Source organism: Ambystoma mexicanum, chromosome 2p (assembly GCF_040938575.1).
Source record: "Ambystoma mexicanum isolate Mex_15411 chromosome 2p, UKY_AmexF1_1, whole genome shotgun sequence".
In the NCBI taxonomy this organism is placed as follows: Eukaryota; Metazoa; Chordata; class Amphibia; order Caudata; family Ambystomatidae; genus Ambystoma; species Ambystoma mexicanum.
In genome coordinates, this window is record NC_090923.1 from 1,322,953,716 (window position 1) to 1,322,971,811 (window position 18,096).

Below are 18,096 nucleotides of genomic sequence, written 5' to 3' on the forward strand. Positions count from 1 at the left end.
AGTTAAACATGACCTCAATCCTTAGGTTCGGAGGGCCTGCTTCTAGCGGTTGAGAGTGAAAATGAGAACTTGGGGTGGGCAAGAAAGGTGGTTGAGAGGGGCACCTTGTAGAAAAGAAGGCATAAGGAAAATGGGCACATACTATGGCAAGACGTGCATCTCTCCTCCACTGTTACAGCAGGCTGTGGCTGCTCCAGCATTAAGAAGACACAAGCGGATGGAGTAGGAAAACAAAATGGAGGCAACGAAAATGTGAATTCATATTGCAAGTACTAATCAGAAGCACAATATTGTTCACAGAGCAGCGGAATGGCAAAGCAACCAACTTTAAGATTGGTATGCAAAAAGTCTGTGAGTGAGGTGACCCTTTATTCGACTTTGAATAAAAATCAACTCTAATTAAACCTTATACCAATTTGGATAGGTGTCTGTCTTTTCTGTGCCTTGCTTTCCATTGCGTCTGTTTTAGGTGTAAGGGACCCTTATGGCGAGTGGTACCCCTTAGGATTTTCTAAGCATTCCAAATAAAAATTCATGTCATTGTAGCTCAGAAAGTAAGGGGATGGGTTCCCAAATACACTGTGGGCAAAGTAATTAAGAACAGAGCTTCTAGACAGCCAGAAGTTAGAAAATAACACACTGAAAAACACGTATATTGGAAAGTGAACATTGGAGATATTTAATTCAGTAATTGCACTATTCCGAAAGAAGTTTTGATTATGTTTAGGTGGAAAGAACTAACAAATTAATGTTGCCAAATATTCTGAAAATGTCACACAATACAAAAACTGACCCTAGCAGGCTGACTAACTTCAATACATTTTCATTTTAAATATGTAAATACGTTTTCCTGAACTCCGGCGTCATATGGATTACACATTCTGGTCTGCCATGGACGCTGCCATTTTTTAAATGGTGCATAACTTTGGATGTGTGGAGGAATACTGTCTCTAGAAAGAACCAAATCACAATGAACGAGACAAGTGCCACTGAACCGGCGCTGAGGGGGTGGAAGTCGGGCTGCGTACAGAAGCCATATAGGCTGTTGGTTCTGTAAATAGTCTATTTCAGCGTTATTTCTTCATGTGCTATCCTGTATATCTTTACCTGCGTCATCTCTCCATTCCACGCAGCGCTCTCCCTTGTAGCAGATGTTTTGTGTGTAAAGTGTGCAGCTTGTTTTTCAGCAGTCCATTGGATGAAGTAAGTATATTTTGGACTTTTTAATTTACATTTAGTTCACTGGTTTCATTAGTTTTCAATGTCAATCTTTTCGCAGAAATGCTAGCAATGTTTAGATTATCCTGTTTTTCGGTGTTTTATTTTCGAAAAATCAAGATAGTTTCCCGAGATACATTTATACATAATACAGGGATTTAAAAAACATATTTTTAACAGGGGTGCGCACTCTCCTTGCACGTGATAAAAAACATGCCCTAAGGGGGGGATCCAGCCCATATAATGCCTTGAAGATTTACCACCCCCCAAAATGCTTCTCTATGCCTCTCTGTTATTTGCATCAAATCTCTACCCTCATATCTGACATTCTTACCACACACCCCAAACACTGGAAGTGTGAGAAATTCAGTGCCGGTCCAGAAAGGCCGGCCTTACAGAACTTACAGTATGCTCAGGTATCTTAGAAGGACCTAAGACCAGCTCATTGCTTATTTTGTAAGTATTTGACTGTCGATTTAAACTCAGTAGCAGAGGCAGGGTTTGGTGCCAGAGATGGGGCGAGGATCTTTTCAGGGGGCACCACTCCATACCTTTTCACTACTTTGCAGATACAGGGTGGCACATCAAGATCCACAAAAGGATCCGGGTCACCACCCCGGCCCCTGCCCTAGATCTGCCACTCTGTAACTTATTGAATCATTTGCAACGCACACAGAGAAGCAACCTCAAGCCCCAGCAGTTCCTTTGTCACATTGTAAACATGAAGCTAAAAGTAGGGTTTTGGTTTGAAAATGTACGTGCAACAGTCTTCGGTCTAGAGCATGTAACTTCTGGCAGGTTTGTAGCGTGTCTTCAGGAGCGGTCGTTTTTCTCTAGCCTTCTGCTCATCTCGTTGAGTTTCTTGAACAGCGCAAGTGCTGGGGCTGCTGTCCGTCGCACCCGGGTCTAGAAGAGATGGATTTTTCTCTGAGGATGGTGAAAAATCAAAGTCTGCCACCTAGAGGATCAAAACAGGGGTAGCAACGTCAGTCTAACGGTATCATTCTCTGCAACAGCTCCACAACATTGGGTTTATTGAAAACGAGAGGCACTCTCCATTAAATTACAGAACAAGTTACACTATCTTGTAGCCCCTGTGCAACACTGTATTATAGCAATAACCACCACACCTGCTCTGGGGGCTTCACCGGGTGGTAACGGCTTGGGGTTCTAAGCGAAGCGAGAATCTTAACGCTGGGCCCCAGTGCTTTTACCACCTGGTGAACCCCAAGACAGATGACCGATTGATATTTGCACCCTGAGGCTAACCCTTGGGGGACCAGGAGCAATACATTTATGTGAATCAGCGGATTGTGGCATGAGAAGTCAGAGTTCAGGTGCAGAACCCCACTTCCATTTCCATGGTGGCCATTGGTGGACCAGGGTGGGGCGCTGCACTTCTGGTCTGCAACAGGCAAGTGGGGGATGTCATGATCGGAGTGGGGGCCGGCGGATGCGTCCACTGATTGTGTTGCTCAGAACCCGGGCTTGGATTGTTAAATTCATCCCTGGTTTTTGAGCAACCTGTTTGGTTTATGCACCTGCCGATGGTACTAATTACTGGAGCAATGGAGAATGCTGAAGTTATCCATCACGTGATCCTCTGAATACAGAAGATATACACTCACGATTCCACGTGAAAACATTGTTCTGAAAAACATGTTTCATAATTTCCTATTAATTTGGTCGCTTTTTGAAAGCTGCCTTTTTCCCCCTATGTCCATTACCTGTTTTAACACATGTACTCCACTGCTTTCCTCCCTTACATTGCACTCTTCTCTAATATGTGTTGTAACCATTTAACACTTTCCCCTTTGGACAAAACATGTTGGGTCACCGTTATTGAGAAGGTCTTCGTAAGAAGGCTGTTTTGGAGAAGGTGTGCTAACATGCCACGCATGGACTGTGGTGAACCTCTAAAACCAGGTTTGTGAGTTAAAGGGTATTATATCATAGCATTTTTTTTAGGTGCATATGGCTGAAAAAACAACTTTTACACTATACAAAAGATCATGTAAAAGACAATGCATTATAAAATACATTCATTCAAGGTCATACCACCACATAATCACTATAAAACACAATAACATCTACATCACACATCCAATAAAATACCTATATAACAGCAATTAAAATTGTCCATCCACTCAATCCACAATTGCTTCTACCGAGCTTCTCTAGCACGATGTATGGTATTCCCTATGACGTGTGCCGCTCCATCTGTTACCAAGGATCCAGCAGAATAAAGACTAGACCAAAATTGGTCATGAGGGATGTGCTTTGTAGTAGATATCAGTGAGGAACAGCCCTTTTCATATCTACGAGATAATACATTACAATCGGGTAAAATGTGTCTGGCTGTCTGTCTCTGATCATTGCACAGCTGACACCTCCTCTCATCGTAAGGGGCACCGTACCACGAACCCACATATTCAAGGGTAGGAAGTATATTGAATCAGAGTTGCATAAAGGAGCGCATCAATGTTTCACTACACAATATTACAAGATAACTCTGAGGCTTCCCTAGAACAAAGTGCTGAGTGCTAGAAAGTGCGTAACACTTGAGCCCAATCTCTCAATGTTGGTAATCAGATCTCATTCCAGGTCATTACATTTCAGTTTCTTAAAATAAATAGTGGAGTTTATCCTATCCCTGGCATCAAGTTCCAATGTGATTGCTTTATGGAACTTCTTCACTGTGTTTTTTAAATCCAACATGGATTTATTTCTTCGGTGAGACAAAGAAATCCTCTGCAATCAATTTAAACAATGATTTGCCCGTGCTATTGCTATTCCATGATCGCAAAATGCAATTCTCAACATTGGATCGTCCAGAGGGTGGTCAGTAACGTGGGACCAAGCTCACACCTTATAGCTTCCACTGGACCTGCCAATGAAATCCTTAATACACTCCTCCATAATATACCCTCAGCCTTATTAAACAAGGATACATATTTCTCTCTGCAAGCGTCTCTAGGCCATATAATATACCCAAAATGATGCTCATTTTGTAGATCTGTAGATAAATATTTATCAGATGTCCCTCTCTCCTACTAGGGAAGCCATTAATCAAATTCCATTCTGTGTTCATTATTCCCTGTTCATAATAGGTTTTAGTAGGGAGGTTGATAATAGGTATCCCTAAAAAGGATAGGAATCCACTATCTCCAAGGGGAACCCTGCAATTTGGCAATTATAATGGAATTAATTCTTAGTCTTGCCCCCATTCACCATAATCTTTGTTTTATTCAATTACATTTTGAATGATTCCTCTTGGCGTGAACACATCATTCAATCTGTACCAATAGGGGTACAGTCAAGAATCACCCTATTGCCCGTGTAGGCCAACCAGGATAAGGGCTCAGCTCTAATTTTTGGGGGTATATTACAGTGATACTTAAGGCCCTTTTCTAAAGCAGCAATATAAATCAGGGGTATATAGTACCAGGGCCAAAGCACAGCCCTGTTTCAAACCGTGATTGGTAGAAATGGGCTGGGTTAGATGTCTCTAAAGATCAGGCCTGATCTGTACTGTAATGTCAAAGTATATTTGTCTTATAAAGTGTAGTACTACTGGATCAAGTCCACATATTTCTAATTTATACCACAGAATATGTTGATGGACACAATTGAAAGCTCTCATATAATCGATAAAACATGAATATAACTTTTTATCTACATCCTTGTGAGTGTTGGCAACACGATATCTAAGGGCCCAAATGTTATCCAACATGCTCTGGCCACTTCTAAATCCTGTCTGCTTCCAGAAAAGTATCCTACTTTCTTCAATCCACTGGTTGACTTTCTTTAGCAATAAAGGACTAGAGGTGGAGGGGTAAGCTTCCCTTCAGTCACAGTAAACCAATAGAATGACGTACCAAATGAGCTCCGAGCATAGCAATCTTACTAAGCCTTCCACAAAGCCCTGAAAACATGCCTCTTCCCCTAACCCCTGATGAGACACTTATACTCGCCCAACCCCATTGGTATTACTGTCTGTCTTTTGTGTCGTATGCAATGTACTAAGCTCTGTACAAATGTAACTGGTCTGCAACAGCGCTCTAATGCCCCAGGGCTTAGGCTGTGGGGTGAAATAGGCCTGCATGCCATAAGGAAAAGGTCAGAGTCAGTAATGAAGTCTCCCTAAAAGAAAGGCCTGCCCTGAACTAATGTGGAAATGAGGTCCTGTACTTTCAAAGTGAAAAGGAGTGAAATTGGGACTCAGAATGTAAAGATATTTAAAGACGCCAACTGCCTGGCATAAGGTAAAGACACCTTGCAAGGTTTGCAGAAATTATTGGAGAGCTGAAGTAACATCCTCAGAAAGTACAGTCCACAGAACCCTTAATGGGATGGCAGCATTGTGTGCAGAGATTGCAGTGCAGCAGATTGATGTCTGTCCTGAACTTTAAATAAAATGAATAATTCTGTTTCTCTTTCTCTTTAAACTAAAGTAATGTGTGCAAGACTGTACAATATGAACTTGGTTTCTGCCCATCATGAGCCCATCACAGACGAGACAACATTGTACAGAATCTATAAGGGGATGTTGAACTGCAGTAAAATGAAGGCTTTTTCACAGCTGAATCTTAACAATGACATTTCAATGTTGCCTCTAAAGTGACACTAAGCACAGCGAGATGTGCACTAAAGCCTCTAAACCTGGAATTATGTTGCCCTTTCATAACCCCTGTGTGCAGGGAACTACTTTGCAAGGGTTTTACATGTTAAAATTGTGTGCATTTCCAAGAGTTCATTTGAAAGTGAAATGGAGTTAAAAGGCTGTGTTGGCTAAGTGGGGGCAGGCCTAATCTTGGTTTTCTTTCTCTCTCTTTGCTTGGTATTTCTTCTAATGTGAAACTGAATTCTTTCCTTTGGTTGGCCTGGAAACCAAGAGAGGCCTGTAGCTTCAAACAGGAGTGCTTATTTTGAAAATATAGCTTAAATACTTGTAGAGATCAAATTTGCATTGTGGGCAAGATAAAGGCAGCTCTACTCCCCAGCTTTTATGACCTAGGGTACTTAGACCACAATAAACCTTGCCTTAGCTGACAATTACCTCCTGGAAGGTGCCAGCTAATCTCAGCACAGGACCCCTCTTAACGTTGCAGCCAGGAAACAGGCACATGGCAAGGGGGGTGGGGGAATCAGGCTAGGAGTAATTGTGAATGTCCATTGTGTAAAATGGGAGAAATGTTTCTTATTGTATAATATTGGCAATATTTGGCACACCGTAGTCATGTTAGGATTTCTGAAAAGGTGTCAGTGAGCTGCTTCTCGCCAGCTAAAAATGATTTTGATGAGACCAACATACCAAAAGTTATTAATTAAAACTTAATGTGGCCCTCCGTATGAACGTGAGAACCATAAACATTTGAGAAAACCTGCAAAATATGATTCATATTCCGCCCACCGAGCACCATATTTTTCACAGATATAGTGCTGGAGTAAATGAGGAAAATATGTAGATCTGCATAGGAATGACATACAAACTTCTAAGTAGGGTCATTGGACTCAAGGCAAAATATAGTGTTCGAATATGCCGTCATATGTGTCAAAATATGAAGATTAAGGGCACTTGTCATGCAGTGATATTTCTATGTCCTGGAATCAGACCAAGCCCCCACGTCGATGGAAGATGATGGATAGTTCTCCTCCCCTGGTGCCCCAAAACATTTCTACATTTTCTGGAGCTATCAGCCCACAGATGGGAGTGGACTTTTAGACATTATCCAATCCTTCTGCGGGAACTATAATACATTAGTGATGTCATTTTCCCTACAAATAAGTCACCCCACCTCAAATCAGGACTCTTCCCACTAAATCCTGAGGTGAGCAGCTGGTGAAATCGGGAGTGAACATCCCAGCACAGTGAGGCCTAGCTTGCAGTGGAGCCAGGAGGTTTAGTAGCTGACTTGGGACCCCTTGGAGGAAAGAGGGAATCCTTGACTGATCCCCTTGACTGTCCTTTCAGTGGTGCTCTGGCGCACCTGATGTCCAATCTTGCCCTCTCCTGTAAGTATAAATACCCCAAGCCATAGAATGCATAAGCCCTATACTCTTTCAGCATGTGTTAATCTTCTGTATGTAAACAGTATTAGATAGTGAAACCAAACATCAAGGCAGGTATCCACTAACCTGCCTTGCTGATCTTGAATGAGGATAGTGAGAATTCCCCTGAAAATTCTACCACCCTCCCTCCTTAGCAAACCAGGAGAGGAGGGGGGAGTACTCCCAGGGAAACCCTCTGGGGCAGAAAACCCTGCTCTGGATTGGAGGTAGATCTTCGGAGGTTCGAGGTTCTTCAGGACCTGGAGCTGGACTCGATAGGTGGACGAAATTCAATATTCCAGATAGATTGGAGGATTGTGGACGAAGTGAACCACCTACTACAAGATAAGCGACAAGAAAAGTCAGAGTTATGCAAGTGAAGGCTAGGATAGATATAAAGTATGAGTCGATAATTAGAACCCCCTACCTAAAAGGAAGTGAACTGAATTCTCAGTGATTATCACAGGAGCTGCTTATGGGAACCCACGGGAGTCCTCGAACTGTATTGCGGGGAAAGGAAGCAGGTAAGAAGAGAACGAAGGAAGAATGATATAAGAGAAGGAAGTTCTGAATTGCCACCTACTGGAGGGCTGGAATGGCAATGCTGCAAGGATACGTGTTGCCTGGTCAGCGGACTGGCTACGGGATGAACCCAAGTGCTGCCGGAAGGTAAGACAGATTAATAAAGATTCTAGAATTCAAAACAAACAGCGGAAACGAAATAAGAATTTACTACCTCACAAAGGCGAGTGGTTTAGGGCAGGAGTGTTTCTGAGGCGATAGGGAAAAGACTCATCCGCGGGAAGCTAGGAGCGACTCTTGGTTCGAATTGGATCAAGAGTTAGTGAAATTCCTGATGTTGGATACTGGGCAGTATTTGGAGAGCGCTGGTAATGGTTCATCCGTTCTAAAGCAAGAAATAAAAGGTTAGGAAGCAGAATAAGCAGAGGAAGAATTCCCTAGAAATCGTACACTCATGGATGCGTCAATCTGAAAAGTAGCGATGCGTTGAGTTGCTGTTCAGCGACCGTTATATGGTATCACATGACTTCTCTCTGTCGCCGATAACGTGAGTGCAAAGGCTGCACCTCCCACTACAGCACGAAAGGGAAACTCCACCGCCATTTTAGGAGAAGCAAATAGCAATGAATTACTATGCTTGTCGCGGTGCCACAGTGACCATCGCTGGTAGTAGGATGTAACAGCATTGCCATAGAGATTCCCCCATGGAAATATACCCTCTCTTATTTGCCTGTGGATTTTATTCAGTTTCCCATTGAAGAATCTCTTATTTGCTTGTGCATTTTAGTCATTTTCCTATTGAAGAATCCTTTGTTTGTCTGTGCATTTTAGCCAGGTTCCATTGAAGAATCCCCATTTGCCTGGTAGATCCTTAATATATTTTTATAAGTAAATCAATTAATTCCCTGTGTATTTAATGGGATTTGTAGCGTGGAAATTTCAAAACCCACCATCTCTTCCCAGTCATTATGAATGTTATAGTCATAATGTGTTGCCCAAAGGAATTAATCCCATTGTGATCTGAGAAACAAATGTGTCCCTGTGTTTAAGTTGTGCCCTGCTAAACGAATTTACATCTGCAACTGTAATTTCCCCTTGCTCTGCCATCCTAGCCCAAAACCGATTTTCTTTTTGGGAGCTATTTCCTTTCCCAGAGCCTACCTGTCATTTGCATCTGTCATTCTACCCAAAAACACAATTTTCCTGCTGTGAGCTACCCCATTGGCCAGAGCTTGCCTGTCATTTTAAGCATCAGTGAAAACAAATTCCCATTTGCATTTTTCTGTCCCATTGCCCATTTGTTGAATATCCTAAAAAACGATGTTCCTATTCCCCCTGGTGTGCTGGCTAGTATTCTGTAAAGCCCTGCCTGTCTTCTAAGTGTAAGCAGTATGAATTTCCTTCTGTTCTGTCCCATAGCAGTTTTGCTAAATAATTAAAAACCCATTCTTTCATTGTGCTCTAAAACAAATGTTCCCCTTCGTTGCTGGCTCCCTATATTGTTTCTGTGGGCACCACCCCAAAACCGATATTTCCCCTATATTCCTACTCCCTGCCACTGCCTTCCATTCAAAGGAATCAAGTCCAATTGATGTTTGGGGGTTGAGTGTCGCAGGGGGAGTGCTTAACTACTGTGCTATCATTTTGTGTGGAATTGTTCTTTTTCTGTTTTGTCATTAAAAAGGAAGTATTTGTAACAGTATATTTCAATCGGGTCGCTTTATAGAGGTCATTGCATTTTCGTGTTGCCACAACATTGGTGGCTACTGTCATTTGTTGATTCTCATTTGAAATTAAATAAGAAATTAATAAAATATTTATTGATAGACACCGGCATGGTTCCTAGTCCATTGTGACATGGGGTGCGTGTGGAGGTTGGGTGAGAGGCGGGTTGGAGGCCTTCTAATAAAAAAGAATCCGTGTTGTAGAAATAAAAAGTGTTTTTATTGTGCGCCCCATTCAGAGCCGGAGAAGGAGATAATATATTGTGACAAGGTGCTTTACAAATGGAAAACATAAATAAATAAATAAATAAATAAATAAATAAATAAACAAATAATGTGGAAAAGATCTTAAATCCTGAATCAATCATTGACAGAAGCCGATATTACCCAGGATCAGCCCTATCCCCTTTTTAAACATTGGCATAAGAATGGATTGTTTCCTGCTATCTGCAATATCTCTAATGTTCCAAACTGTTGTAAAAATATTATAAAAATAATGTGCCCAAATTTCGGTATTCCATTTAATGACAACATTCACAATGCTGTCTGGACCGGGTCCCCGCAATGCCTTAAGTTGATTAATAACCAGAGCTTAATACGTGGGGTTGTTTGCCAGGGCTCAGCTCTGGCACTTATTTCTGAGCCCCAGCACTTATTGTCTCAGACTCAGTTTGTTTATGAAGCGATGATAGTCACTGCATCCATCAACCACAATGAGCAAATGTGAGCTGTTGTTTAACCCCAAATGTGTCAACACTGTGTGGAGCAACTGTGGGTGGTGGCAGCGATGGTGGTGAACTGCCCGCCCGCAGTGTCAAAGGCGTGCTAGAAACTATTTGGGCCCTGGCACTTATTTTCTTAGAAATTAAACACTGTTAATAACCATCAGTATGTCTTCAACATCCAAAAAGGGATCAGCATGGTCCATATAGTGAGTATCCTTTGCTTTAAAATACTCAGTATCTCCACAGCAATCAAGTTCTTTAATATGGGCGACCTACAGTTTGTCCATAATTGGGTTTACCTCTTTCCCCATTTCCTCTGTTTATTGGGTCCTCTACAGATGGTAATATTTGTTACTGCATTGGATCTAATCATGTGGAATATTAAACTTCAATCAGAATTGAATGAGTCATGTTTATACATCCTTATCCAGTTCTTATAATTAGAGTATAGATGTACAATCTTTATAAACTTCTCATCCTTGCTGAGTAACCTAATTATAGTGCACACCAAAAGCAAAACATGTATTCTCTGTGGGATTAGTCCAAAAATGCCAAATAAGAGATATTGGGCTTCATTACAACCCTGGCGGTAGGGGGTTAACGGAGCCGGTAGAGTTGCCGGCCCCGTTAACCCACTACCACCTCATTACAAGATCTGCTAGCGGGACCCGCTAAGAACGCCTGGTAAAACCAGGCGTCCTTAGCAGGGCCCGCGAGCAGACCAGGATGCTAACAACGGGCCCGTCATTAACGGCTGTAATGGGAATGGGGATGTACCGGGTCCGGGTTCCCTGAATGGGGAAATACCAGGCCCTCCAAGGTCGGAATGGCCCGGTATTTCCCCATTCAGGGAACCCGGACCCAGTAAAGGGATTCCCTCTGGATCCTGTGAAGAAAACACAACTCAGTAAATGAGTACAGAACTCCCTGGCCAAGTTCATCTTGGTCTGAAATGCCTAATCTCATAACCTCAGAGTTATTGTCCCTTCACTGGTTACTAGTGAAAAAGGAAATCGATTTCAAGACAAGCTTGGGCTGGGCCCAAAAAATATTCCCTGGTACCAGAATGTGGGTGTCACCACATTTATAAATTGCAATTCATGTCTGTCCATGAGTAAATGTTGGAGTGGTTCCCTGGAGCACATTTCTTTGGAGATAGTTTTAGAAAAGGGTGCATTGTATAGTATATTTGAGAAGAGATATTTAAAACAGCAACACAATTAAGTGACCCTTTTTGGCTCAGTAAAATGTCCCATACTGGAGTGTCTGGCTGATCCCTTTGGTATTCCCCTATTGATGTGTGGGCCAGTCTAAGCCTGTTGTGCCAATTTACGTCACAGAAGCATTCACATTGCATTAGCCAACCAGATGGATCTCCTTCAGGTCAAGCTATAAAAGGTTTTAGGGTAGATGTCACCACAATCTCGGCTCTTCACTTGGTAACTTTCTTCTGATATCACACAGACTTGCTGAGGACTGTTTGTGTTTCAAGAATTCTCTGAAGACTCACCTGTTTCAAACGGTCTACGTCATATGCAACAGCACTGGCCATTGCACAGGTCAAACTCTTACTGTGGAGGGGCCTGGTATCCCCTTCCCCGACACTCCACTTGAAAGTTGTGTCCTGGTCATGTAGAGCAAAACAAAAAACGTCAAAAATATATAAGTGAAGCAGCCAAATAGCCAAAGCCTTGTACTCAATCCATACCTTCTGCAGAGGAAAGACATTGTTGGCTTTTGTGGGATCTATAAGCTATATAGAATCGTATGTGGCCATTGGAAACACAGATAGAGGGAAGCATATACACCATTGGTGACCAAAGCTTGAAGCGTGAACTGATGAAATCCCTTGTATAGGGGCAAAGAACAGCATTTGTGTGTCTGTCTTTCATTCTTGCTTTTTTTTTAAAATTTGTGGCTGCATGTTGCAGGCATCCGCAGCGTTAATATTTTCATTTCTCTGGTGTGACAGTGAAATCAGCCTCATTGGCCAGTTTCATTGGTCAGCTGAAGTGCCTGTAGTGTGGCATTCACCCCATTATGGGGCAGTGTTCATCATTGTCTGTATTGTGTAACATGGGAGGGTGTATGTAGTTGGACAATTTTGAGAACATATGGGAGTAAACTATTTTAGTTTAACAGGATTCTGGTTCTGAGAGAATAGAGTCAGAGAAGAGTGGTGGAGCAGCGCTTCGGGCAGAGATCCCACTGAAATTCATTTGGGCTATGAGTTTTTAATATTAAACCCCTAGGGCTCCCTTCTCTTTAATATAACAAATGTATATATATTTTAAAAACCAGCTATATGTTTGGCGTTGTGGCAGTTAACATGACCCCTCAAGAGAGAGAATGCCATAATACTACACTATGTTTAGCCCCAGGCACTCTTTGGGCACTGATTGTCCGAGAAATTGACCGACTCTTTCCGACTGACGAATAACAGTGAATGCCTATAAAATGTAGGAGGAGAAGTGTTTGCAGGTTTGTTATAGTGGTCAATTTTATAAGGTTTCTTCAGTATGCTTGTGTTTTGTAGATTGCTCAGAGGTACTCTTCCTTTTCTCACCTTCCCCCAGTGGCTCACTGTCTCCAGAGCCCTGGTTCTCTCAAGGCTGGACTACTGCAACAGCAGCCTCTTTCTCAACCTTCATGCCTCTGCTCTGCGCCCTCTACAACTCATCCAGAATAGAACTGCAAGAGTTATCCTTACCCTCAAGCCCAGTGATCGCATCTCTCCAGTGCTGAAATTCCTTAACTGGATCCCCGTGGTTGCAAAGATCAAGTTTGAGACCCTCTGCATTGTCCACAAGGCTTTCTGGGGCCTGGGACTTACATATCTGCAACACGTCCTACCTAAATACTGTCCTCCCCGAACCCTCTGCTCATCTACCTCCAACCTTCTGCGAGTGAGCCGGTTCTCCAAGTAGAGATTTAGAGGGAGATCGTTATCCTCTGCAGGAACCTCCCGTGTGGGCGGGAAAAAGACTGATATGCAAATGGATATTTCTCATCTGTGAAAGGTACAGTGGGCAAAAAGCAGATGGCTGTGAACTCTCAAAGTTGTTAATAACCACTGAACAGGTTATCATGCACCTGCTACCTTTTTTGCATCTATACATTACCCCTGCACTTTGCCTACCCCGTGGCACCAATGCTTGTGTCTGCATGTTTAAAAACAATATCTCGGAACCTGATAACAACATGTTTGTGAATTCAAACTTTTAATGCAATAGGGTTGTGAACTCCAGTTGCTATTGTATGTTTGCACAACTACGCAATGTCTGATCAATGACATGTAAACCTACTTTAGATATTTTTCACTGTTTGCTGCTTAAACATGTATTATTGAAGAACAATTGCAGATATTCCTGAACTGACTTTATCTACATTTTTTATCCCTGTGTTTCTGCAAACTCCTACCTCCCCCACCCAATCCCCCTCCCAGTTTTCTGTCAACTATTATACTTCAATACTTTTTGTTATATCTGGTCCATGAATGACTAATTGAATGCACATGGAAACTGGCAATCTTTAGTTTTGAATTTTGTTTTACTCTTAAGTTGTAATTGGCCCTGATTGGACAAAGACACTGCCTTGTTGAAACATGTGTTATCCAAAAGGGCACCTTGTTATTATAAGATTTTTGCAAGGTGTGCCGTGCTGTATATTTCTGGCACACTATGCAATTTACAATAAATTTGGCGTGAACCACTCCTCTGCGATCATTGCAGCAAGACTCTGTTGGTGTGCGTTGGGTAGTGAAGCTGCTCAGTGTCACCTTCAATAAAGCTAGAGGCATAACTGGCTTTCCAGTACTGTCTTGTCTGCACTGGTCTCCCTCTGAACTCGGGCACAGGTCCCTGCTTGTCCAGCTTCAATCCTGAACTGCCTCTTGGCTACCCTGTATCTGTAACCCTACAGTCCCCTCTCGTGCTTATTTGCCACCCGATGGCTGCACTCTTGTTTTTTTCTCCATTGTCCCGCACTTCTCCATCCTCCCCCTACCCTCAGCACTTCTCCTCCCCTTTGTTGCTCTTGCACGATCTGTATGACACAAGGGCTAGTACGATTGTTGTTTTGTTCTCCCTTTTGTTTCCCTCTCCTTGTCTTGCTGCGCCTAGAAACACTTGTGTGCTTTCACGTTATAAATGCCATATCGTATCATATAGCCTCAGCGGGGGATAAGGAACCCCCCTATTGTCTTTCATCAATCCCGTTCTTCCTGTGCAGCGCAACCTTGCAACTCAATTAACTGTACAATGGACAACATATTAAAACCTGCCTGCATTAGCATCTATCGTTCTGACCCTTGCTTAACATCTTCTAATTCAAAAAAATATTTGGGAAATATGCAGCTCTTTTGGCCTCGACATCTGCGCCTTTGTTTCCACTAGAAACCTGCTCTGCCCCTTTAGTATGGGCTGCACATTTCACCATGGTAATAGCCAATGGGAGCTTTAGTACTTTATTGAGCTTGCCCAATAGAGACGGATGTTGCACCGGAGGAAGCCTCTCCTTTTCCAACATGACAGCCCTGCATGTACGGTTGTCATCACGTAAGCGGAGTCAGAATACACTGTCACTTCATCATCTTCAAATCTCTGAAGCGCTACGATGAGCGCCACTAATTCTGTAGCCTGCACTGAACAATTTGAAGGGAATCTCCCATTTGTCACTACTTCAAATTCACCATTCTTTTTTAACTCCACTACTGCCATCACAGTATGCTTTTCGCCAGTCGTTTGGTCAATTTTCAAACGAACATCAATTAAGAACTTTCCCTCCTCCAAGAGCATTTGCTCTAACATGGGGAATATCATCATAGAATTCAGTATACATTGTGTAGTCATGTATATATTTGTCCTTTCCTACCAGTTCTGCTATAAATGTTGCTGGATTCACTATTCTGCATCTAACAATTTTAATTTCTGGATTTGAAATAATTACTTTGTATCCAGATGCTCTTTGTGTAGTCAATGTATTTTTAGGTTTCTCCAAAATAGCAAATAGGGAGTGCTCGACAAATAATGTTATTGAGCATCCCAGTGAAATACTGGTGACATTCTCAATTGCGAAAGCAGCAGCTGCTAACACTTGTTTGCAAGGATAATTCCCTTTTTTTGCTGGGTCTATAATCCCACAATAATAGGCTAATGGTTTGTGTCCATGTCATAATGTTGGCTTCTGTTTAAGTACTGCTGACATCACTTCTCAATTTGAATGTGAGAATAAGTCAAAATCTTCATTATAGTCTGGTATTCTTAACACAAGAGCTTTGCAAAACGCTCTTTTTAATTATTAAAGCAAAATGATCTCAAATATGCCTTCATCTGCTTCCCTGGAAATGGGATACTGTTTTGCACGTATTAAAATTGCTCCTGATTTAAAGTTGATTTTAACTTCTCCTGCTCCACTCAACAGACTGACGTCATATGGACTGCTAGTCCATAAAATGTTTGGCACCTTTTCTAAGTCTTCCTGAAAAAATGAGAGTTTCTTTTTTTACCAATGCCATTCCCTCTGATATTTCTGTGTTCTCAATTTTCATCCAAGAAGTGAGACTTATGAAAAATCCCAATTCATCATCCGAATATTCATCTCTAAACAAGTCTTCGTCTGTGAAATCTGTTAATCTGTATCCTTCCTGAGGACTATTACTGTAATCCATGTTCTTCTATCATCATCTGTCCCATGAACAGCCACCTTTTTGTGATTTACCGCTGCAGCCTCTAACTCTATGGGAATGACCTGTCCCTCCTCATCATCCATAGGTATTTCTGGTATAAACAAAAATTCATCAGGAATTCTTAATATTTTCCTTGTCAATCCAGGAATCCATGTCAACAAAATATTTACTCCTTACAAACATATTTCTGCATGTAAACAAACCCCTTGTAATGCTTTTTGGCCTGTAAAAGCTAGTATAAGCTCCCTCACATATATATAATGTATCCCATGGAGTTGAACACATTATCCCTTTGTCAGTAAAAGATATTGTCATGTTTAATTTTGTCATAAAGTCACATCCTAATATGTTAATCGGTGTCTGCGCACAGTACATTAGTGGCATTGATACAAAATATTTACCTATAGAAAGTGGTAATTCATCAGTAAAAGGAACTAAACGTGTGTCCCCAGAGAATCTGTGTACATTCATGGTGACCCCAGACATTGAGTATTCACGCTCTCAAACACAGGAACGAGTTGCTCTTGTATCCCCAAGGAACGAAAATGTTTTGCCTCCTATCATAAAGCTGACCCTAGGTTTTGATTGTGGGTCTGGGTTCACAGATAGTACTGAACACAATAAGTCACTCTGTGGGCTTTCCTATTGTGGATAAAATTCAACACTGTACCCATAAAAGGATTCCCCCCTACTCCTGTCATACTCCCTATCCTGGGTGTGGACACCTGTGGAGCTCCTGTATTCACCTTCCATTGTGGTAATGTTGCTTGCGGCACCAGTGTGTACTGTAGATGCTGTGTCTGTACTTGTTGTGCTTGCATTTGTACTTGCTGTGGTTGCCCTTGTGGCAACTGTGTTTGCTTTGGAATCTGCTGTACTTGCTGTATTTGTGCCACGCCTGTCTGATACTGTGTGTGATCATGGGCATAATATTCCTGTGGTTCTGTATTGTACTGCAGAGAATAGCCCATCCCCCCACTTGGAGCTTGCCAGTTCTTTTGCATGCCTCCTCCTCTACTTCTACACATTCGAGCTATATGTCCTGTTCGCCCACAATTCCAACATTGCTGTGGTTGTCCCCCATTAAATCCTCCTCCCCCTTGAGGACTTTGAAATCCACCTTGTTCTCTAGGTTCATTCCCTCTACCACATGGCCAAAAGTTGTACCCACTCTGATCCATAGGGTGTACTACATTGCTTTGCTGGACTGACTGTGATTCTTGTGTGGCAATGCCTTCACCACTTGTCAATACTGTTCCTTTTATAGAAAACCTTGACCATTTCTTCTGAACTAACTTTGCCTTCTCCTGCTTTCTATTTTCAGCTTTCTTCTTATTTTTTTCTTGCAACAATAGACAATGATGTGCAATAGTCAACTGTTTTTCTGGGCATGGTTTCGCATCCATCCCTACCTGTTTCTTCATTTGCCATTGTACTGGCTCAGGCAGTCCCTGACATGAAATATGATAAAATAATGCCACTGTTTTATCCATGGTTCTTTCATCTTGAGATTCCAACGTTCCTGAATCTCCAAAATAAAGCCAACAGGATCTTTGTCCACTCCCATTGTCCTTGTCATAATCACACCCATTTGTGATGTGTCAGGATAATGTACTCTAACGCCCTCCATATGTATGCCCTGTAATTATTAAATGGCGCTCCGTTGTCTGTCGAGTTCTGTGCAGTCACACTCGCATATCCTGCTCGTCTCCAAATGCTGTCTGCTCTCTCCCCTAGAATAGCTGGCAGGCCTTTTACATAACCTACTGCTAGCGTCATTCCCGCTGTCATTCTTTCTAATTCATAAATCCATTTTCCTGAACACACAATTGAACTAGGTAGTTTACATTTCAAATTTTTCTTGTCCATTTGTGGCCATGGAATAGATTGTGGTCGTCCTCCGCTTTTCTATAAAACGGGAATTGTGTAAAACCTGGTCCAAAATCATAACCCCCTATACTTTGCGTCTTCCATGTGGGGCTAGTCTCACCCATTCATCTTCTTCCTCGCAGTGATCTTAACCTGCTTACACAAGGTGGAGAAATATCCCCTGCTCTACACAACCATGCTGGTGGTTGTTTAGAACATGGTGTAGGTTCTGGCGTTTTTTTTCGGGTCTTCTAAATCTGACCACTTTACCCCTCTCGTTATAGTCGGATCTATTGAAAAA

The 18,096-nt window shown here is 42.2% G+C and overlaps 1 protein-coding gene across 2 annotated transcripts in view; it reads right to left on the reverse strand.

The window, feature by feature from the left end:
* Positions 1 to 653: 653 nt before the first annotated feature.
* TMEM130 (transmembrane protein 130) overlaps positions 654 to 18,096 on the reverse strand; it is a 362,513-nt gene continuing 345,070 nt past the window's right edge. Inside the window, exon 8 of one of the 2 annotated variants that reach the window (XM_069645659.1) lies at positions 654 to 2,176. In XM_069645659.1, the coding sequence (XP_069501760.1) occupies positions 1,994 to 2,176 (183 nt within the window). In that variant the 3' untranslated portion in view covers positions 654 to 1,993. The remainder of the gene's footprint in view (positions 2,177 to 18,096) is intronic. The other variant, XM_069645661.1, reaches the window with a different exon arrangement.